The sequence below is a fragment of the Trachymyrmex septentrionalis genome, unplaced genomic scaffold (genome assembly GCF_001594115.1).
Source record: "Trachymyrmex septentrionalis isolate Tsep2-gDNA-1 unplaced genomic scaffold, Tsep1.0 scaffold31, whole genome shotgun sequence".
NCBI lineage: Eukaryota > Metazoa > Arthropoda > Insecta > Hymenoptera > Formicidae > Trachymyrmex > Trachymyrmex septentrionalis.
In genome coordinates, this window is record NW_017305474.1 from 1,912,316 (window position 1) to 1,936,551 (window position 24,236).

General features: G+C 34.2%; 4 protein-coding genes across 8 annotated transcripts in view; 2 read left to right on the plus strand and 2 right to left on the minus strand.

Annotated features, from left to right (window-relative positions):
- Positions 1 to 1,124, minus strand: part of LOC108749701 (CREB-binding protein) — a 40,431-nt gene extending 39,307 nt beyond the window's left edge. For 2 of the 4 annotated variants that reach the window (XM_018488591.1, XM_018488592.1), the window contains exons 1-3: positions 813 to 1,124; positions 441 to 738; positions 16 to 336 (exon numbers count right to left, since the gene is read on the minus strand). In XM_018488591.1, the coding sequence (XP_018344093.1) occupies positions 16 to 336; positions 441 to 738; positions 813 to 1,067 (874 nt within the window). In that variant the 5' untranslated portion in view covers positions 1,068 to 1,124. The remainder of the gene's footprint in view (positions 1 to 15; positions 337 to 440; positions 739 to 812) is intronic. The other 2 variants (XM_018488594.1, XM_018488593.1) reach the window with 2 other exon arrangements.
- A 1,764-nt stretch (positions 1,125 to 2,888) lies between these two features.
- On the plus strand, positions 2,889 to 5,756 carry LOC108749656 (U3 small nucleolar ribonucleoprotein protein IMP3). The gene is made up of 4 exons (XM_018488479.1): positions 2,889 to 3,068; positions 5,143 to 5,457; positions 5,534 to 5,606; positions 5,703 to 5,756. The coding sequence occupies exons 1-4, from the start codon at positions 2,932 to 2,934 to the stop codon at positions 5,724 to 5,726; spliced, it is 549 nt and encodes a 182-aa protein (XP_018343981.1). The 5' UTR covers positions 2,889 to 2,931; the 3' UTR covers positions 5,727 to 5,756.
- A 3,844-nt stretch (positions 5,757 to 9,600) lies between these two features.
- Positions 9,601 to 23,720, minus strand: LOC108749672 (phosphoglucomutase). 2 transcript variants are annotated; one of them, XM_018488506.1, is made up of 8 exons: positions 17,520 to 17,784; positions 13,408 to 13,691; positions 12,364 to 12,802; positions 12,083 to 12,285; positions 11,801 to 12,002; positions 11,531 to 11,723; positions 11,246 to 11,429; positions 9,601 to 11,175 (listed from the first exon to the last, which is right to left on the minus strand). In XM_018488506.1, the coding sequence occupies exons 2-8, from the start codon at positions 13,657 to 13,659 to the stop codon at positions 10,951 to 10,953; spliced, it is 1,698 nt and encodes a 565-aa protein (XP_018344008.1). In that variant the 5' UTR covers positions 13,660 to 13,691; positions 17,520 to 17,784; the 3' UTR covers positions 9,601 to 10,950. The 2 variants fall into 2 exon arrangements, with proteins under 2 accessions (XP_018344008.1, XP_018344009.1); XM_018488507.1 differs by lacking the exon at positions 17,520 to 17,784 and adding an exon at positions 23,516 to 23,720 and having other exon boundaries at positions 9,602 to 11,175.
- The window catches only part of LOC108749670 (sodium-coupled neutral amino acid transporter 9-like), a 12,111-nt gene continuing 5,795 nt past the window's right edge, over positions 17,921 to 24,236 (plus strand). Inside the window, exons 1-3 of the mRNA XM_018488505.1 lie at positions 17,921 to 18,373; positions 19,089 to 19,242; positions 19,828 to 19,961. Of these exons, the coding sequence (XP_018344007.1) occupies positions 18,204 to 18,373; positions 19,089 to 19,242; positions 19,828 to 19,961 (458 nt within the window). The 5' untranslated portion in view covers positions 17,921 to 18,203. The remainder of the gene's footprint in view (positions 18,374 to 19,088; positions 19,243 to 19,827; positions 19,962 to 24,236) is intronic.

Here is a 24,236-nt window from a genome sequence, read left to right on the forward strand (position 1 = left end):
AGAGATTCAACTTACCCCAAGCACCAGCACCAGGCATTTGCCTTCGCGTAGCTTGCTGCGGACCTGGCTGCCCTCCAGTTGGTGCTCCTGATTGAGGTTGAGCTGGACTTGGTGCTGGTGGCTGTGCTTGTTGTGCTGCCGTTCCACCTTCCTGACCACCCACGACATTCGTAGTACCGATCGGACCAGCAGCACTAGTAAATCTGCTAGCAGCGGCTGCCGCTTGCATGGGACTCATGTTTGTTCCAACGCCCTTCTGCTGCGGTTTGACGACACCTACGGGATTATTGGAGCATACAGTTACTTCTGCCCCTGGTCCAACCATATTTGGAGAACCTGTATTATAAATTGTTTTTCATCGTGCTGCATCTGCCTCTATTGACAACGTTCGTTTTTTCGTTCATATATATATGAAACAAAAGAAGATATGTTTTATATACCATAGCTATACGGATTCGCACGTAATTGCCTCATAGTCTGCATATTTGCCATGTTAGGAGGAGTCTGCATTCTGGGACCACCTTGACCGGGATCGACGATGCCAACTTGATGCACCTGTTGATGAGGACTTTGCCCTCTCGCCGGACCAACCATATGCGCTTGTTGTTGTTGCTGCATTGCAACAGCTCTTGTGTTCATCATTCCAGGATCGTTTTGCATTGGCGTAACCATGTGAGGAGCACCGGGATGATGTATTGCTTGAGTATTAGGGCCCATCATGGTTACCTTCAAAAGATTCTTGGTCAAATGTACGATTTTATCAATCTTTTTAGACTAGAGAAAAAGTTACTATATTACATAAATCAACATACTGTATTTAAAGGTTGTTTGTTCAAACTGTTTGTTCCTATCAAGCTCTCGTCAGCCATTCCTTCCATGTTGTTTCCACTAGCGGTGCTAGTCATCACTAAACCGGAATTCATACCGCCCGGAATCAATATCGTGGAATTACTTCCGGCCATACTCATGGACGATTGTAAACCGTCCATCGAATTCGCGATCGATATTTGATTATTCGCCAACGAACTGACTATACTACTTGGTAGATTACCAAGACTCACGACCATCTGTGGATCGACTATTCCTCCCTTAGAAACGGAAACGTTCGGTGGCGATTTACATTTTTTCGGATCTACCGTCAATTTTGCGCCTAAATCAAACAAAGTTCGTATTGAGCAAAGGCATTACGACAAGTAATATGATTTACAATAATGTACATATACATAAGATGAAGAGATATAATTTATCCGTTAAAGCACCAGCATTAAGGATTTGCCTTTGTATAACTTGTTGTGGCCCTGAGTATCAATCATGAAATTTTATCTCTAAAATGGAAGGTGAAAAGTGAAAATTTTAATCATTGAAGTTAATGGAAAAATTTTTCACTTTTCACTTTTCACTATTCATCCTAGGAAAAAAGTTTACCCTTGAGCCAAGGATATATTCTTGAAATAGTTGCGTATACGTAAATGGTAAGTTGCGAATACTCGCAATAGAAAATCCCTAGTATTCTTGACAGTCGTAAATGCAACGTACCAGTGTTTGCATGTATAGTACAGTACCTTAATTCGTTAGGTCATAGTAACTACTCGACTTATCGAAAATAAGAAAATGCAATACTAAAAAGTTGCTAAAAAATTCTGAAAAAATTCTTAGAGAAAGAAAAACTCTTTGTAAGAAAAAAATAAATAATTTTTGTCTCTTGCAGTTTTTCTGTAAAGTTGATAATATTTGAATAAAAAATAAACGTCGATAAGTCGGACAGCTACTATAACTCAGCGAATTAATGCACTGAGGGTCTATTCTTGAATTCATAAATGTTAAAATAAATTCATAAATGTTAAAATGAATTCCTTTAATGTTGAATACATTTTTATTCATTTACAAAAATTACACGAAACAAATGTTTATTCCTTTTCAATCTTGAATGCATTTTTATTCATTTATAGGAATGGCATGGAGTATATTTCTATGTTTTTTAATCTAAAAATAATATTATAGTATTTTGTATGCATCATGAATACTGCTCAATTCAAAATTCTGAATAGAAAATGCAGTTTTTTAATCCAATTAAACAAAAAAAAAGTTTTTCTTTTAAAATAAGCCATAAACTGACAATGAACCATTAACTGTCACTTTGCATGCCGTCGCAAGTTGTCCCGATTGTCTCAAAGTATTAGAAAGATTCGTCGCTTATCTAGGAAAAGCGGGAGAGCAACCGTGGAATGATTCGGAATCCATTATAATCGGAATATCTAGCGCTCGCCTTTAACCAATCGGTAACTTGGACAAATTCGGCTACGACTCTCTTTGATTCGCGGAATCGCGAATTTCGTATCACACCATAGCCTCAGGTTAGTTTGAAACCGACGAACCGAGCCTCCCCAAAACCCGATGTCCATGATGCTAGAAATCGAGAATCGAGATCTTGGACAGAGAAAAAGATTAACAAATCACATTTGAACAATTTGATCACATGATCATTACGATTGGTTAATTCTTTCTTCATCCGAGATCTCGGTCCGATTTCTAGCATCGTGGACGCAAGGTTTAAGGCCGCCGTTCCGTAAGCGGAAATTTTATTTGCAAAACGGAACAGCGTAACTAATCACAGCTCTGCAGTCATTACTCTGCTTTCTTTTCTGCAATTACTTGGGCCTTTTTATATTGCCGAAAATGTGTCCAGGGTTGACAGTCTTTAATAGTATCTCGTCGGTGAGTACACAGTAGAGTTATGATAGAACAGGCTCTTAAATTTGAATTTCTATTAAGCTTCTAATACGTCCGCCATATTCCTAAGTGTACAAACCGACGCATGCGCATTAAAAATTGCAGCCATAAAAAAGTTCACTATCGCTACTGGCTCTGATTACACTGTGTTACGGTGATCGGCGTTGCTAACATCGCTCGAAAAATCTATCGACGATCACGATGGTGCGAAAACTGAAGTATCACGAGCAGAAGTTGCTGAAAAAAGTAGATTTCTTGTCTTGGCAGGTTGACAACAATCTCCACGAGGTTAAAATCTTGAAACGTTATTGTATTCAGAGAAGATCGGATTATACAGTGTAAGTGAAATGATTAAATTAATAGGTAATTATTTAGAATGCTTCCCTTATCTCCGATTTTGATGAAATTAGGCTCATTTGACGCGTTTCTGCATGAAACGAAAGAATCTGTAAGAAAAAAGTTGGATCTGCTTTGCAAACCGAGATATTAAGCGTTAAAATTAACGACTATTGAGGTTAGGAAATCTGTCACAGCCACGAAGTACTCAAGCATTCAAGCTGCGGTCATAAATTCGCTACTTTAAAACAAGTTCTCGGCTCTAAAACACAAATTCACTACTTTAAAACAGATTCTCTGCTCTAAAACATAAATTCACTGCTTTAAAAACAAATTTACTGCTTTCAAGACACAAAAATAATATATAAAAACAATTTGTGTTTTTAAAGTAGTAAATTTGTCTTTTTAAATCAATGAAGTTGTTTATAAAGTAGTGATTTTATTTATTAAGTAGTGAATTTGTTTCTCTGCCCCGTGATATTAATTGTTAAATTTAACGGGAAAATCTCAATCTTTTGCGGCTGCTAGCCGCAAAATACTGCAATACGAACATGCGCCGCGATGACATTTTCTTGCTTTATAGGCTGTGATCCGATTTATGCTGACAATGCTTTTATCATTTGTCTTCATTTAACATTTGACAAACAACAAAGATGAAATGATTTGTAAGTCGGCCCGTGGCCACAATCATATGCGCATAAGTTTTGGGTATTTCTCGCTGTTTTAGAATTTGTCAAACCGCGGTCCGACAAAACAAAAGCAAAATAAGTTGATGAAACAAAGTACAAATTAAAAAAGAAGTAAAGGGGATGCATTGCCCGAATCGTAATAACTTTTGCTATTTGTGTGGTTTATATGTATCGTCAAAATATTCGCGTTCGATATCGAAAATTTTGTGGAAGGTTTTTCAGATTATTTTGTTATGCTTTATGTGCCAAATTTGTAGTATGTGCCAGAGATTGTGTGCTATTATTGTTACTGTGCTATGAACTCGCATGGAAATATGATGAAAAAAATATCGATAAACGAAAAAAATATCGATAAACGAAAGAAATATCGGATAAAATATGTTTCGCTAGTAATTTGATTGCCGCAAAGTGAACACTGTATTGATTCTTGCTATTTTTATCAAACGCAACCACGTACTTATGGTTTTCGTTGCAATATTCGCGAAAAAATCGATTATGCCGATGTGCCAACCATAATTCCGGCACGATTCTGCGGTTCATTTAAAAGCTCAGAAGAGCAAAAAGAGCAAGAAGTCATATTTGAAGTGTACGACATGGAATCGACAGAACTGTTTCAAACGGAATTAACAAGGTCTAAATTTGTTACAATGTAAAGCGAATTAGTGTATATTTCACTTTACAATGCAAGCGGACTTTAACGATCTTATACGTAAAACGAAGATATCACAAAGAAGTGCAAGAATCTGGTTATCTCGATTACAGCAACGGAATTTGGTCAAATTTCAGAATCACATTAACTTTCAAGCTTTCCAATATCACACCTTTATACTGGTCGAAATTAGATCTTGAGTATTTTGAAATTTAAATATCATTTCATGTGAAGTTATATAAAACACATAATCTCTCAAGTTGCGTATTGAATTCCTTTTTTGGATTTAGAAACGCAACTGAACTACTATAGTAGTGTCACAAATTAAATTGCGAGCAATTTAATAATTTAATACCTAATCGACATCATTTTAAGAAGACTTTAACTGTACTGTGAAAATTTGTAAATAAATTTATTACAAAAAATATTACCTCAGCTGAGAGTCAAAGACTCTCTAGCATTCCGTGTGAGATCCTAGCTTTTAAACTACAGAGGCCTTAATAATATTCTTTGTAATAATTAAACATGTAGGAATATACATATTTTCAGGCAGCATATATAAACAATAATAAACGATTTATTAGGACTGTATAATATGAAATAAGTGTAAAAATAATGAACTTTAACACTTCATGCTCTTATTTTTATTTTCGCTTTTTAAAGCAAGATTTTTAAGATAAGTGCAAAGAGTGCTGAAGCTATTTATCTTTATAAAGGATAATTATCAATGAATTGTAGATACAACAAACTATCACGAGATATACGAGAGTTAGGTAGGAAGATTAAGGAAGTCGAGCCTGACCATCCTTTTCGTATTGAGCAAAGTGCCGTATTATTGGAGAAGCTATATATGATGGGCCTGATTTCCACCAAATGGGACTTGTCGCAGACACAGAAAGTAACCGCCAGTTGCTTCTGCAGACGAAGACTCCCAGTCATTATGGTGCGCAACAAGATGAGTCAGACAATACTCATGGCGACAAAATTGATAGAACAGGGTCATGTCCGAGTCGGAGTAGAAGTTGTAAAAGACCCAGCGTTTTTAGTAACAAGGTAATATATTTTGTCTTGTTCACTGCACAAATATTGAAGAAACATAAAACGATATCAGTTGTATGTTTTATTACAGAAATTTAGAAGACTTTGTAACATGGGTAGACACATCTGCTATTAAGAAACATGTATTGGAATACAATAACGAGGTGAGAATTCTTTCAGCATCTCTTATTATACATTATTGCAGTTAAATTATATTTTCGTAATTATATGTAATACACATATGTATTTTTGTTTTACAGAGGGATGATTTTGATATAGTATGAGATCAACTGAATTTTTTCTTGTTTTTTTTTTACAAAAAAGACTGTTGGTATGCAACAATGTATATAAAAAAAACTGTCAATGTATATAAAAAAAATTGTTAATGAAGAGAATAATCTACATCTTATTTTTTGTTTATAAAACATATATCTTAAACATTGCTTTTAATATCAACTCCACAATAACACTATCGTTGTTTGTAAAAAGGTCTTTTTTTTATAGTTGTAATGAATAAAAAGTTGTGTTTTTTCCTTGTAATATTATCCGGATTCCCATAAAATACAAATACAAATATGTCTTATAAATAAAATAATAAAATACACATAGATTCCTTGTAATGAGATAAATTTATTAAAAGTCGAATTAGCTGTCACTATTTTGAGATTGTATATGTCGTTTGAACATAATCGCTTAAACATAAGGGCACGAAGAATGCATTGACGTAATCGAAGATTTTTATTACTTAAAGTTTAGCGCAGATGAGACATTGATTTTTATTTATAACCAGAGATTGCAAACAGTTTAAAAAATACCAACTATATATCAATATTTTTTGTATAATAACTAAAATAAAAATCGAACCAATCAAATTTTTAACTTTACTTTAGATATTTACTTTAAATATTCAACTTTACTATTTAGTCTTTTTATTTCGGTGTTCAGTCTCTGCTTATAACATGAAGATCACATTCAAGATATGTGTTGTACTGAAAATCAGTATGATCACATCTAGCGCTAGTCTGCAAACAAAAGTACAGTTAGGTGCATTTTTACACGTTCCGCTGACACTGATTCGATTAATTGATAAGGAGAACACATTTATATCGTACTAGGAACGCTAGGAATACTTCATCAGAATTAGACAAATGTGGAACGATATAAAGAAAAATTGGAGCAGCGATGAATCATATCACGTGCATTCCGAGCAGCTACTCATTCATATACTTATAATGATAATTAGTATTTATTATGATTATGATACAAATGTTACATGTTAATATCTTTATAGTAATCGGCAGTCTCTGTGCTGGTCTCTGTGACATCGCCGCCGCGTTAAGTAATCTTTATTACGTTCTAAAGAATATTCGGAGTGTACACTTTTTTTCTCTTTTTTTTTTTGTCTTTCTTTCCTTTGTATTTTTCTAGAACGTAATTAACAGATCAAACGGGGGCGTGTGTCGGCTCAGGTCCCTAAGTATCTCCTCCTCTTCTCCTTCTCCTTCACCGTCAACTATTTACATAATTGCCTTGCGAAATCTCTCCGTAACACGCTGCATTTATTCACAGAAGGAAAAAAAACGGTATCGTTTATTTTGTTTTTGTTCCGTAATTCTTATTTATCTCCGCGGCGTATCGCTACACCGGCTTCGTGAAAATTTTATTCAATTCATTCGAAATGAAACGTGAGTCATGATCGCGCGTTTTCCCGTAATGTAAAACGAGCTTATGTGATATTTCCGATATAAAGGCCCATAGTGAAATATCGTACAAAAGAAAGAAGCAAAGACGAAATGAAAAGAAAAGGAAAACTAGTAATATAATACATTTGTGCAGTTATTAGTTATCGATAGTCGAGACATCTACTCGCGAGATACAGTAAAGTGCCTCTCATAACTATCGAACGTGTTTCATACTTTCAAATTACTATATCTATTGTTCATTTTTTTTCTTACGTGGAGACATACTGTTACATGTAGAATTTCGCATCAATTGTGCTTGTTATGACTTTTGTCCCTTCTCGAAAGAAATTTAATTCTTTCTTTTCTGAACCATTCTACTGTTCTTTGTACAAATTCGTTAACGTATTCTATTCTATCGATTAATCTTAACGAGATACTCAGTGAATTATGTTGTCCTTGTATGGTCCTGAAACAAATATATCGCACAACAAAATGCAGAAAATGCATGAAAATTTCCGTTGCATCATTTCATTTAAATAATTACTTATTTGAAGGCTGTAAAACGCTGAGTATCGCGCTAAACTCGAATTTGCAAACCTACATCGCTATATCTGGGGTCGCCCAAATTCTGAGAAATTATGACAAGGTCCTGCTGGCTTTCTCAGGTTTTGGTGAGTTCACCAATTTAAGCATCCATGCTTCTTTCGATATTCGAATGTCAGAACTGAGTTGTTTTGAGAAAACAAGTAAAGTAATAAAATATATTTTTGTAAAAAGATCAGATGATTAAGGAATAACCATGACAAAAATAAGTAAAAAAAGTACTTTGAGAAAACTGTATGCATTTAAATTGCAGTTCGTAGTAGTGAAGAGAATTGTGAATCATAATGAAATGGCCAGCTTTGTACGTATTAATGAACATGTGAAAGTTTCAGAAAGACCAATGGATGACTGCTTTGATGAAAAAAAAGATTCTTACAGTTGTACACTACTATCTACAAAAACTTCAATGTTTTTTTTTAAATTTTAATATTCTCTTCGTATTATGCTTGTGTTGCAATAAATAGTATAAATTTTACATAGGCAGTTTTACATATGCTACTGTACAAGAAGTGTAAAAAGATTTATATCTTTTTCACTCCAATTTAAGTATAAATTTATCGATATAAATAAATCTACAACATTAGACTCAAATATAATTTTTGTATAATAATCTGAAAAAGGATTCTGAAATATATCATTAAAATTTGAAAGCAGCATCACCACCCATTGTGGATCGCAGTGACGTTTTCTTTACGATGACTTAATTTATTAATAAAATGTTTACTTTGTTAAGCAGAATAAATTAAAGCCGCTTATTATTATCCATTACGCTACATTCAGTTCACAGGGCCAGTCATTCCATCTTCAGATAAAAAATCTAGTACTTTATTTGACAAATAAATCTCTTATGTCTCTGCCTGGATCGTAGCATCGGCTGTAATACAGACAGAGTGATAAGTTTGGCGAATGTTGGAAAGACTGGTCCTTCAAGACAATATCGAATTTACGCTTTTGTTAATCCTCCAATATTATGCTATCTGATATTGAATTCCAGTCTTTATGCCCTTGACAAATTGCGGATAAAATTATCAACCAGTAAGTAAATGATTCTCCCCTTTCACAGGATATTAATTTGATCATTAACGATTCAATTATATCAATCAAATTAATTTTTCTAAAGTATTAAATCAAGCATTAGATAGTATTTTCACTGTAAAAGCCTGTAGAACTCACGTGCGTGGACGAAAATGAATGAAAATTATAGAACGAATATCAGATATGAATCGTGATAGACATAAGCTTTGGAAGATTGACAATGTACCTATTTTGTCCATTCAAAATCGTAATTTTTACAAATTATATTTTTACATACCGGAATGCACGTGGTGACATTCATTACATATCATTGCTTTTGTGACTGCAAAATATAAATGTACGATAATAACGAAAGCGTCTTATCAACTTTAGTGTCAGCTATTAGTAAAAAAATGCACATGTCGCCGAAATAATGTACAGATAACATAATTTTTAATAACAGGTAAGTACAAGACGTTTTTGTGCTCAGTTTTTTTGGAGTATATCTATAAATTCTTAATTGGGCACGATAAATTTTGGGTTTTTTTTTATCATACGCTGCGACAACGAGTAGATTATTGCATATTAACAATATCATTATATAATGTAATGATACGTCGCGAAACATTTTTCCAAAGATTTTTCGACACAAATAGTTTCTCTACATGTGCCAGATATCCATATCATAATATAAATAAGCATAATTTTAATGCTCATTAAAACTCAAATAAATATATAATATATAAATTATCAATCAAATTTTTACCCAATAATTAGAGACAATTATAAAGTTATCTCTTAATGCTCAAAAAGGATAATATCGACATTTTTCATACACTCAAAACTTTAAGATTTAAGTAAGTTTACGTATTCTTTAACTTGAAATGGATGTAAGGAGAATTCAAGCAATAACATCTACTTTAAATATCTAGCAAAGGATCCTAATAGATCCTAAAACACTTTTCTCACAATTGCTACTTGGATATGCATATTGAATAGTTCTCGTCCAATATGCACAGTATGGACATCATATGGATGGAATCGTAAAACGGTAACACTTTTTTATAAAAATGGAAAATTTCTTCATTGATGCCAGTAACAATTATTATGCTATTGCTTCGTGATTTTAATATTGAAATTGGACGAACCTTTACAATCCAAATAAATGTATACCTTAACCGGACCTTCACTGTATAAATTTCTTTGGATAAATAAGAGATAAAGTTGAATGAGAGATAAGACAGTTCAAATGAGAGTCATGTGCAGTTGTCCATACTATCCAGTCGTAGTTGGAAAACGTAGATCAATTATATGATTCAATATTGCAAAATTTAAAATTAAGATAGTCATCTTCAACAAACGTTAAATTATAATATATTAAAGCTTCGGTGATTTAAAGGCTTAGAACGCTCGCAAGAAATGTTATATCGAAATCTGGATTTGATTTCCGATCGGGGCAATATTTTTCGTAATAGGAATTCATTATTTACAGATTTTAATATATTATTCAACATTATTAACGATGTTCTAAAATTCGTAAGAGTATCGAATTGTTAAATTGCTAGTCAATTTAATTCGTGATATTACTGCGGTAGTTTAGAGTTTGTCTTTCAAAAGTAATTTAAAAGACTACATACGTAATATATAAATTCACACAAAATTATACAAGCACTTAAAATCTAGACTGTTAAAGGCATTTATTTCCTATTGATTGTGATCTCACATGTATGATCCTATGAGATTTAATATTTAATACTGTTAAATTATAATGTTGTTGCTAGGAAAGTCCAAGTTACAATCTTAATTAAATTATACAGTATCGAATCATATAATTGATCCACATTTTCCTATTCTGATTGTATAATAAATTCGCTTGCGTTACACTTAAAATGCGAGAAAAACACTCATCTGCCAGTGATGTGTTCGAATTATCCAGTTGAAATTAAGAAACATTCTTCAAAGTTTAAATGTCGACAATATTCACTGATAATGACCTGGAGATAAACCAAAACGTTTGAAGTAGAATAAATGAATTTCTAATAATTATCTATATTTGGTAATTTGTGCACTACTCAATAACTGTGCACGACTCTCACTTGCCCGTTTTTAATTTATTTTTATTATTTTAATATTGTGAGTTTATAAATTGTTATTGTTTTTATAAGAGATTTCTGCAACGGAAGAGCGCAAGAACGTAAGGAGCGAACTCTTATGTAATTACAGTTGGCGCGTTGCGACCAGTATGCTGACAAAGTTCGCTTAATTCTAATGCGATATTAATTAAAGGTTTTAAAACAAGTTGTGCGTCTTTTTCGAAAGTAACTGGATCATTCTCATAACTATCGATATACATACGGATAGTGGCACCAGAACTTCCTGTTCCGGATAAACGGAATACGATGCGGGAGCCATCCGCAAACAATATCCGTAATCCCTAACAAAATATTATAACTAGCTTGAAAAAAATACGAGATTATTCGTACTAATATGATTGTAGAAAATACCTGTTTCGTAGCTTTGCTACCATCAACAGAATCCGTATAGGAGTAATTATCCACCTGCTTAACAATATACTCTTTACCTTCGTACTGCAACTGTTTGCCGATAAAATCTGGCTTTTCAATTAGGGTTTCGATGCTTTGCATCATTTTATCTGCGCACGCGGAATTGCAGTTTTCATAATCATACCTGTAACAATACATCCAGAAATTTAGAAATTAACGTTGAATTAAAAAATATTTAAATATATATTCAAAAATAATAGATTGTGTATGTGTATGTGTGTGTACCTAGTAAAGAAATTTCTTCCATAAACTTTCCAATGATCCAATAAAATATTTTCCACAGATTTTCCTAGTCCTGCGATCACATTGAGCCAGGCTAGACATGCCCATACTCCATCCTTCTCACGAATATGATCGGAACCGGTACCGAAACTTTCCTCTCCACACAACGATAAATTTCCAGCATCCATTAGATTTCCTATAAAAAAAAAAATTATATTGAATAAATATAAAATTGATAATTTGTAATATCCGTAAGATAAAAATTCTGCATACCGAAATATTTCCATCCAGTAGGAACTTCGAAGAATTTTACCCCATTTTTAACAGCGACTCTATCGACAGCCGCAGCCGTTGGCATTGATCTAGCATATCCTTTAACACCAGTCTTTTGAAAATACGGAATTAATTTTAGATTAGCAGCTAACACCGCTAAGGAATCGGAAGGAGTAACGAAGAAGGCTTTCTTGCCCAAAATCTGTAAGTACAATTTAGTGAAACTATTTCTTATCTAGAGATTAATTTTTTAGAATTCACTTTTTGATGAATTTTGCTTACCATATTTCTGTCTCCGTCTCCATCAAAAGCCGCACCAAAGTCGTACGGTCCTTCCTTTATAGCATTCACTAAATCTTTGGCATAAGTTAAATTTGGATCGGGGTGTAAACCACCGAAATCTTCTAATGGCTTTATATTTACTAAGCTAGTTTCATCGACGCCTAATTCAGTGCTAAATATTTGCTTTACATACGGTCCCGTAACTGAAAATTATTACAGCTTCTATTACAATATCTAGATAATAAAAACAGAAGTCAAATACGAATTATATAATGTCTAACCTCCATTCATTGAATTGATGAGAATTTTAAATGCTGGCTTATCTGTACCGCCTTGTAATAATTTTCTAATACTCGCAAAATCAAAAATTTCCTTCATAAGTTCCACATAATCCTTCACAGAATCAATTATATCGACGATAAATGGTCTACCATCCACTTCAATAGAGACACTTTGCACTTTGTCAATATCTATACTAATATCAGGAATAATTTTATAATTCTGGAGCGTTTTAGTAATCTCATAGATTTTATTCGTTACGTTGTCTGGAGCCGGGCCGCCATTGTCGCAATTAAATTTAATGCCAAAGTCGGCATCAGGACCACCAGGATTGTGCGACGCAGTTAAAACGATCCCTCCTTGCGTTTTATACTTTCTTATTATAGTTGACACCGCTGGTGTCGAGAGAATGCCATTTTGTCCAACTATTAACTTTCTTACCTGAAAAAAAAATTACAATATATCTGATGTCTATACATCATAATTTTATAATTTTATAATCAAATAATCCCTTACAATTGTCCAATTATATTAGTTTAATTTAAATGAAGTTGTCAATGTCAAGTCGTCCAATAATATTTGTGTTATAAAAAAAATTACATAAATCTATGTTTTTTAATATCAAACCTCAAGTTTGCTAAATCTGTTAAACGTAATTGCTGTCATCAATGAATTCTTCTGTATATCTTATGTTCATTTTTATTCAATATAGATTAACTTTAATCTTCATTTAATTTACTTGTTATCTTCTTCTAATTCTTAGAATTTCACTCACACTACGCTTAATACATATCAAAAGACTGCTTTATATAAAGTATCTAAATGCGATGGCATAATATAATCAACTTTGACACTAAAATAATACAAATGTATTCTGTTAAAAGTGATAATATCATTATTGGGTATTTATATTTATGTTTCCACATTTAACTTCATTAATTTCATGTATGTATAACTGCATTTAACGTTCACTAATTTAGTGTAATGCGAGCGACTGAATTTGCGTTATTATTGCTATTATATCAATCTATTCTACGAGTCTTTACCCCGTTTGCCGCGGCAATTCGGATGATTTTCATCACCGCTTCCCTCACGTAAAATCGTCCGTCGCCGCCGACGACGAGGGTGCAGCCGGTCAGCTGATCGCCCAGGGCGTGCAGTGTCGCCTGCACGAAGTTCTCCGTATAGTGCTCTTGTTGGAAGACCTTGACGGCTTTTCGTAGGCCCGAGGTGCCCGGCTTTTGGCCCTCGTACACCTGGGTGCTCACCGTCAGGCTCGTCACCGACGTCGCGGTCATGCTCGCAAGGTACTTTCGCAGGAGTGCTGCAACTAATAAAGGAAAAAAGAAACGGTGAGGCGAGGAACTGGAAATTGAGGTTAATCTGTTGGTCGCAACTGGCGAGGAGATAAACTGTACGGAGACCAAACACTTGCGACAACCGTCCGTGCCGTCCGATAACTGTCGGCGGCAGACCGAACTTGGTCTGTCAATGACACGCAAGGGCACGAGTGCCCGGTTGCCGCCATTTTGGAAGATCGCACGCCGCGCGCCAACCGCCAACCGCCAGTTATCGCGGGAGCCGCCAGCTGGGACTGCGCACGTGCACGTCCCAGCCGAAATCACATGGACCATGGACCATCAGCATCGGCATCGGCATCAGTCGTCAGTCGTTAGCGGTTAAAGCTGTCGTACTGTCGAGTGTCGTTAACACTTCGGCTGTTTTCCTTTTAATGATGTCGTTCTTTCTTTTCGCTGCGTTCCACTTAATGCTCGCCGCAGCCTTTGTTATTCGTTGAATGCCAACAGAACGATGTTTGTCTCGATCAGTCTTGACTGTGTCTTCTAAAAGGAAAGTAGTCTTCTTCTATTTCCTTCTATCTCTTCTTCTATTTATAAAATAATGTTTTCGACTCATAAGGACACAAAGGAAGGTTAAAGTACCGTAAGTCGTTGATATTTGGGTTGGATTCTGCGGACATCCTGCGTCCTGCAGAAAGGAAATCCGGAAAGAATGAAAAGGAGAAATAAAAAGAATACTAGAGATCGATTACATTTTGATAATTGTATATCGATACCACGCGTAACTCCATTTTCATAATTACGACATTACGAAGATGTTTGATTAAGTTTTTGAATTTTTGGGAATTTTATTATGTAGGGAATTCCTCCTTTAATAAGTATTTACAAATTCTATAATCTAAGCAAAACAGTCACGATAACAACAAAATAACGTTAAAATGATTCGTAAATGATTGAAAAGTGATTTTTAGTAATCATTTTGGAGTAATTTTGTGCTCTACTTGGATCTATTTCTCATTTTCTAAAATCCGCGCAAAGTTGCTACTTTGAAAATTGAGATCGAGTTCCAAAGAAACTTCGTATAATTTTTTCTTCATTAACCAGAAATTATAACACGAAATATTATAGCTTATTTTTAAATGATTGTTGGGAACTTGGGACAATGTTAAAATAATATTATTAAATCTTAAATGTTTTTTGCGTTCTTCTAGAAAAATTAATTTTCATAAATCAGATTTATTTCGGAAAATCATATCTTTTCGATAGTATTATAATCTTGCTATTGTATATGCGCGTAAAAAAAGACAGATTTCTTGGCTACATAAAAGTTTTTTTTTTCATTCAACAATTACTAAAAAGACTATCTTTTTTTTTTCTATAAGAAAAACACAAAGACTTTTGTTATATTCTAATGGCGAATTCGATTGGAAGCACTAGTGTGCACTAGTGCACATTGAAGCCGTCGTACACAAAATAACGTAAAGATATGTTTATACATAAAACAAAGAAATCGATTAAATCCTGAACTCAATACATTTTATTGTACTATGAGGTAAAATATGCATTTTATAATTCGAAATATTTTCACTTTTATACTCAAATTAAATCAGTGTACAATAGCTTTAACGGCGTCCAATCGAATTCGCTATAAGTGAAAAATAATATCCTTTTTCAATTAATCAAATTATCTTCCCAACAACACGCATATCTAAAAGACGTCATAAAGACGGTTTTTCGACATCTTTTCGACATGTATATCTAAAAGACGTCTTTACAAGATCTTTTAGACATGTTGTAAATGTCTGAGTTTATAAATGCTATCTGTGCGATAGTTGATGTCAAGTAGAACTATTCTTGAAAAGAGAATAATATGCTTGTGTATAATGTGAAATAAATGTACCGTATATGAATTTGTGTTTACTCGTTGGCTGGTTACTCCAGTTTTCGAGTTGTGCTCCAATTTTCTTAGTTCTAACAATAACGAAGATTTTCGATTTGTATAAGATTGTAGACTTTCTGAGCGGATGAATAGGCAAAACAATGAAAGAACGTAATTGCGTACGTAATAGAGATAAGTTTTGCAGATTAATAACGCGGAAATTAAACGAGAGAAAATAGAAATGGACATGTGACAATTTTCTGCAAATGCAAGGCTTTATTCTTGTAGTGTTCAATAGACCAAAGACGAGAGAATATACCAACGTGCCAATTCGTTGCTTTAAGTTGAAAACTGTGTAAGAAGTCGATAGACTTACGTCAGCATGCTTTACATTGCTCGAATTAAGATAACAAATGTACAAAGCGACTAGTCTCGAGCGTCTTACGTATGCATCGCTAAGAGATAAGTGGATAGGGTCGCGAGTTTGACGTTTAAAGTGTTAATAATAAAAAGGATAGACACGTTTAACTCCTACAAAAGAGAAGCCTCGTAGTATTTCGTGAGCACCGTTCAATATTGAGAGGATATAATTTTTCGTAATAAAAATCTCGTTTAAAAAACTTTCGAACTTCGAGAAATACCGGGAATCCCCGCGAGAAAGACGTAAATAAGAAAGACATAAATGATCGAAATTGAGATGGACGGAAGGTCATTCACGGGGTTATTTCGCACAGTCAATGTGTGAGAAGAGAATGAACTGCGAAGCGAGCACAATTATAAGCACTCAAGCTGATTTGCGTTGACAATTCAGATTAGCTTGATAATAAGTTAGTGACTATTTCCACTTAGATTATAATTTGACCTGTAAAAAGAAAAAAAAAACTAACAATATTAAATCGCACATCAATCCAATTTTTATTCCGAGAGAATTAAGCTTTCAGAGATTTAATGGGGTAAGACTTAATGCTATAAATGCTTCGAAGCATTTGATTGACCAATTAGAAGAAAAAAATTTTACTTGATAATTGATCAATTAAAGAATGCTTCAAAGCACTTATAACATCAAATAGATCATCGAAATAATTATAGAATCCAAGTGTTTCGCCGGGTTATCTCCGTATCTATGACCTTGGAATATCAATGTTTCGTTGTAGTTCACTTTATCTTTCTTGAAAAAGTATCATCAAAATAATTATGTAGGTCGTTCAAACTGGTTGCTAAAATGTCAAAATCTTTTGTAGCATTACTCATTGAAAATTCTATATAATTATTTTAACGGTTTAACAAAATTATTTTGAGATCTGTGTGTAGATTTTCAAATCACTGTGACATGTCAAAGAAGCGATGGCAACTCAATCCTTTGACTTATAAATAACATTTTGTTATTTTTGACTTTTATATTCAAAATGTAATGTAAACCAAAAAAAAAATGTAATGTAAATCCCATTTCTATAATTAATTTTAAAATAAACAATGTCCATACACGTACACGTATATTAAGTACGCATTTAGCAAGTGATAAACTTATGTCAAATTTAATACATTTTTCTTGAGTTAAATTGTTCAACTTTATTGTTTTAATTAAATTAACGACATATTAAATAGGAACATTGGCGACCTATAACAAAATAACTCAAATTAGATGTAATTTGACATTATGAATTTAACAGTGATAAATTTGGAGATACTTAAAAATTGTTATAACACAATTGTTCTTCTCATATGTGAATGTCAAATGGAATACAGGACGAGAAAGACAGGAATTCCGCAAAAACATCGGTACCGAGAAGAAGGTCAAGAGAAGGAGAGAATCAGCGAAAATTATGCGATCGTCACAACCGATCGGGTTGATCAGCGGTTTTTAGCCACGTTCGTTTGACGCGCGCGAGGCATGTTGTGAAAAACGCGGCTGGAGGGAGGCGTGCTAAGTCAAGGATACCACTGATACAAAGTCCGAGTTTATAAAACGGGGACGTACCTACTCCAAAACCCAGTTTTCCAGACGAGGGCGCGCGATCGGTAACCGCTTCCCACGGGAGCGAAGTGTTCTTCTCAATCCCCCCCCCCCCGGATCTTGCCGGTCGTCCAGGCTACATCACGGGGACCAGACCGTGATCGATCGTGTTAGAGAGAAAAGAAAAAGAAGATAGTGAGTCAAAATTTTTCAGTTTCACAGCGACCACGGATAACACGCTGATACCGGATTATCGTGCCGCCAAAATTCCCGACGATAACTTTTCACGCGATCCCGGTCATTAATCAGTTATAATTTGGATCAAAGAAAGACACATTTGTTATTCCGATAAAATCGCAGTAAATGTCGTAAGAAGCCAGTTATTGAAGCCGTTATCTGGTGCTCGCACCTCTTGGGGTGATACGCATTCGGCGTATTTAACAGATTTGTGTTTAAAAAAAGAAGAAAAGAAAAAAAAGACGATGACGCAAGAAGAAATCTCTCATCCAGCATGATTATATAGTTCAATGCGATGTAGAATGCTCGTCGTTTAGCTTCGTGTTTCCTAGTGCATCTTTGCATGCTCCGCTCGATATTCGCCATTCCGAGCAACTGCTGCGTTCAAAGGAAGCGCCGAAGTGTTAGACGGAAAAAGAAACTTTCTTGCATTATATTTTTTTTGTCAACTTTCAACTTCAGAGAGGCATTATGTATAAGATCCGTGTTTACCCAGGCAGCGACTCCTCGCTGACGCGAGACAGCGGATCCGAGAGCACGCCGTTACTCTCCTCGGAATCTCGCACGAGTCCGGAACTGGTGATATTCGACGATTCGGACACAAGCGACTTAGATCCAAGTCCGGCCAGCTGCTCTTTGATGTAAGATGTGCATGAAATGCATCTGCGAGAGGGAGATGTATTGTATTTTTCCATATAATTAATAATGTATATGGAAAAAAATAATATTGTATTAACAGCATTGACCAACAGCAGTCTAATTAAAAATAATCTCTTATTTATTCAAAATAGTACTTAACGAATAATACAGTAATGAATAAAACAGTATTACTTAATGAAACAAATAACATTGTTTTAATTCTTTTAAATCCTACGTACATTGTAGTGTACATCAAATTAAAGATATTATCCGTTGAAATTATTTAATTATATCGGTATCATCTGAATCTGATATCGACATATAATAATGTATATGCTGGAAAAACGACAAAATTTTGAAAAAAAAAAATTGTTTAATATGAATTACTTATTAAAGCGTGCATGAATTAAATTTAAAAAAATCTTTTTAGCACGATTCCAATAAAATCGGATCTGAAAAGGTTAAAGCAAGAGTATGGCGTATTTATTTTATTAATATTACCACTGAATTAACGGGATTGTTTTCAATCAGACTACTGTTGGCTAATGCTGTTAACATTTTTTACGTATATAAATTAAAAGCGTGTATAATCATAGATTTAATATTAATAATGGATATAATAATGTAGATATATAGTGACATGTATCTATCACATTTATATTATTTATAAAGGATCTACAGAAATTATAAGTATATATTTTCTATTGTCTTATCTAGATACGGAAGCATAGATTCCAGTTACAATACGATTTTAGCTACACCAAAGAGGCCAATTTCTTCGATGAAAAATAGTGAATTATTCGTTTCCACAATGGCAAATTCATTTTGCACAGTAAGCGAAAAAAATTACGAGCTGCGCAATGTAGATTTGGTAAGAATAATATAATTGTTTGTGTATTTTTTATTCTCCAAATAACCTGGATTACGAAAATCAGCTTTTAAAAAAAAACATGTTCAAAATGTAGCAAATTCAAATGATATTATAATTGTTAAAAAATGATTATGATATTTCACATGTTTTTTATTCAATTTAATACTGCATTTGTTTTTAATTTAATTTATTGTGTGTTCATAAAATACATTGAGATATATATACAATATATATACAAATTAAGCTTTGTAATAAATAAATTTAATTTTTCCTCTACCTTCTTTTTTTCTTCACAAAAATAATAAGTTCATTTGCTTAAGTTTAATTTCTACATCGACGTTAATTAAAAATAGCGAATCAAATCAATTTTAGTGAAAAAAAAAATTTATAAAGGTAAAAACTGCTAAACCTCTTAAAAATTTGAAAATTCATTACACGGTTATATATATGAAATATGATAAAAAATAAAAATGTTAATATATGTACATTTACTTGAACGAACAGTAAAAAAAATGCATTAATGCAGATAATACAAGATTTCCTTTAATTTTATGTATCACTTTTCTGTAATTTTTTTATTACTAGACACTGAACGAAAATTCCAATACAAAGAAAGCGCATGAGATAGACTTTGTGCCTGGACCTCTGCAATTTCAACCCGATATCATACAGACTTCTTGCAAGGATCTCAAACCGAAGCAAAGTTCACTGGTCACTATGTAAGTGTCTCAAAATAAAATCTGTGAATAGAAAAAGTTTAATAAGAATACGAAGAATTTGTGAATGTGAAAATAGGAGGGTGGGACATGTAAAATTTTTCGAACTACGCTTATACGGGATATAATACATATATGCTCTTAATGGACGACCTCCTTAAAATCAATGAGTCACACCGATCGATACCCTTTCCTAGGTTTGCCCTAAATACGCTTTCCTAAGCCAAGCAGAGATAGGATTCAACAGATTAAGATGAAAATTATCTAATTAGTTCGATTCACAGTTCTCAATCTCTAGTGTAGAAAATAGAAATAGACTCACGTAACAACGTACAAAAATGTTGCATATTTTTTATGGAAAATTGAAAGAGATAATTAAATTTATGTATCATTTGTATATTTCCCTCCTCTTCAAAGATTAAAATACTAAAATTGTAATCGAATCTTGAACTTGTGTCGGGGCCCATTTTCGTAACATTCATTCGTTAACGTAGGGCGCATTTCTTAACTATAATATATAGAATATTGTTTTAATATTTCTACAATAATTAGAGGGATGTGCCGGATATCTGGTAACTGTCCGATGTTTAATCAATTCGATCGGATAGTCAAATAAATTTATTCAAATAAATTTTACAAATGCAATGAAAAATAATATTATATATACCTTTCATATTAATATAACTTATAAAATAATTTTATATTAATAACTTATATTGCGTATACTAATAAACATACTAATATATAATATTGATGCATAAAAACAAGAGCAGTAGTATAAACGTGATAAAGAAAGACACATTCAATGGGCGAGGCATCTGTAGTAATGCTATGTTTAAAAACCTAAATCCGAAGTAGAAATAAAAATAAAATAAGATTGAAAGTAAATAGAATTTGGTAACAGATACGCAGATAAGCAGATGAGCGGAACAAGAAACAGAATATAAATATAAATTCAATAACTGATATGCAGATAAGCAGTATAAAAAACGCAATAATTTACAAAAATAGACCGTATGCAAAAAGAAGCAAAAATAAAGATATACAGTAATGATAATAATAATTGTACTAAAGATAATTATGGCAAATTTGTAACTAAATATTGGTACTAATAGATTTTGAAAACATCATCATGTGAGATTAAGATATTTCATATGTGGCCAATTTAACTAAATATGTTTATTACCGTTTGATTATTGTAATGTATGTGACGTGATATAATTTAAAAAATTTTAAAATCAAAATCATCTTTTGCGTTTATTATTTGCTATATATTTTCTGCTACATATATATTTCATATTTTCAGAAGAAAAACATACATAATATTTCTGTATTACTTGAGTCTATTTATTTTCTACATTAAAGATTGAATAACTGTGAATTGGAGTGAATTGAAATATTTGTTTTACCAATTAATTGAGTTCTAATCTCCAACTTGCAATCTTCTTGCTTTATTGTAAAAAAAAAAAAAAAACAGTTATATTTACTTTTCCAATCTCTTCGTGTAATTGTTAAGTAAAATCCGGTTATCCATATAAATTCACTATTCGGCACACACATCCCTAATAATAATAATAATAATAATACAACTTTCCCAAAAAATAAATTTCGATATTACTAATTCTTAATTATTTCGGCTCAGTGAAATATTCAATAATTTAACATCCATGAACGTTGTTATAACTTTTTCAATAGCAAGTTTTAATGTTTATTCTACTTTATAATCGAAAAGAAAGGTAAAGAAATATTTCACATGAAGTGTTTGTGCCAGGCCGACGATTCGAGAAATCACTTCCTCGCCCATCTCGATTATAGTTGATTCTCCCGCGGATGGTGCACGCAAAAGGAGAATAGAAAAGGGGGGTGTTAAGAAGTAAAAAAAAAAAAAAAAAATAGAAATCGATGGCGACGCGCTTATCAACGCTGGTAAAACATATTGTTTATCGTGCATCGTTTAACGTGGTGTGTTTTGTTTTTCTTTTTTTTGCTTGGGCATATTCTGCAATCGGTACATACGGGGTAAATCTCTCGATACGGTCATTTATCTTACGTAGATGGCTGATGGCAACCGGATCGAAACTTGCATCAGCGCATCTTGAATTGATTCTTTCTTCATCGCATCAGACCGATACGTGTGTGCGTGCGTGTGCGCGACGTTAGGGGCGAAATCGACAACACTATTATTTTAGAGACGCTATCATGGCGGGCAAATAATCTCGCGTTGCGCGTTAAAAAGCGAGCGCCGTCAAGATAAAGCGCGGTATTAATACGTAGCAATTCGTAGTTCAGATTTGCAAACGCGCGAAATTAATCCGCACGATTAGATCTGTTTGCGTTGTTTACATTTTTTTTTTGTACTTATGCCTGTTTCCGCTAATGTAGAGATTAATTTCTAATTTTAGCCCAACTTCCTCTTTATCTGTTTTTAATTTTAAGAATTAGCCCCCGGTTCTATCGATGTAAGATTAACTTTAATCTCGGTTTAACTTATTTTTTTTTATCTTCTAATTAGAATCAAAAAAAGATGAGTAAATTAATCCAAGATAAAAGTTAAGCTACATTATAGAAATGGGCTTAATTCTCTCAGTAAACAAAAATTGATTAAAAAAGATCCATTTCAACGTTTGCGAATCCGAATTCATTTCCATGCCCAATTTCTTTTTGTTCATTTATAGGTATTGCATGAAGCACATTTTCTGTCATTCAATAAAAAAATAGGTTCAATTTTTAAAAGTGGATCTGCTCAATTGAAAATTCTGGACAGGAAAAAAGTACAGTTTTTTTTAATTCAATTAAATCCAAAAAAAGTTTTTGTATTTAAAATACGCATTCGAATAGATTACGAATTTCAATTGATTTTATAATCCATTCTCGTTTACTGACGAGTTTAGAATTAGAAAAAGAAAAAAAAAAGTAAATTGAACCGAGATTAAAATCAAACTCACATTTCATCGGGCCTTAGAATCTCCACTTTCTCTCTTTTCAACATTCAAATATATATGTTTATCTCGTTTCAAATGCAAACATTTTTGGGAATTTCAAGCAACGTAAACAGATTTATTGACAACTAGCGTTAAACACGTTAAAAACAATGGATCTTAAATAAACATGGAAAAAAAATAAACATGGTCCTTAACGCGCAGGTTTTTCCCCCTCTGCTGTCCCGACTTCCTTTGTCCTGAGGAGAAATAGCGCGAAAAAGGTATCTCCCTCTGCGATGAAAATCAAGAGAGAAATCATCTCCGTCTCTTCTTTTTATAGCCGGCGATATAAGGGGAGTCGATCAATGTCGTAACTGTTTTCTCTCGTCAATTATCAGTTAACATAAACAAATCAATGACACGTCTCTCGCGAAATCGACGGGTCAATCACGCCTCTAATCGAATCCACGCGCGAGAGGCAAAACGCTTTGTACTCGCACAAAGTACGGAACACACCGTCACGTCTCTACATGTGACTGATATAACCTAAATACATGATCGTGCATGACTGGACGCCGACGTGTGGTCTTTTTAACGAGCAGTATATCCGAAGACACTGGTTCGTGGTAGACTTACCGTTGTAGCCGCCGCGATCTCGTAGGCTTCCCCGTAGATGGAATCGTCGTGCATCGCGATTCGCGTCCTGACCGTCGGCAACACACGCGCGACTAACGGCTATAACTCGCGGAGCTGATGACCCGCTTCCTCCCGTTCCCGCGTCTGGAAAACGAGCGGGCGAGCGACACGGTCGCGTCTGTTCTCGATTCGCTCGTGCCCGGTCCTTTCCTTAATCCCGAGGCCGGGATTACACGCGGCACACGGCCGCTCGTTTCCGAGACGCGGGAACGAAGGTGTACGCTCCGCGTCGCGTCGCGCCGCGCCGCGCCGCGCGACGACGATCGGAAAGCGGAGCGTCTAGAGCGCGGCGCGACGGGACGCCCCGAAGGGGTTACCGCTCTGTCTGTTGCCCGGGCAACAGACGACCGCCCCGAGAAGGTGAATGCCCTTAGCCGGCAATCCGCCGCCGCCTCCGCCTCTGCCTCTCACCAAGTCACCAGTCACCGCTGGATGAAGCCGGGCGACGGGCGCGCGCACCGGAGCTGCACTTCTGCCGAGCACCGGCCACCGCGATATATCGCACTCATCGCAGTATTCTCTCATTCTCTCTGGCACCAATTCGCACGCGAAGCTAATGTTCGCAAGAAAGAGAATGAGAATTAACTGAGAAGCGTGCAATGAGATCAGGGGATCGATTGTGTATCTTGAACTGAATTGTTGTTGAAAATGAAATATATAT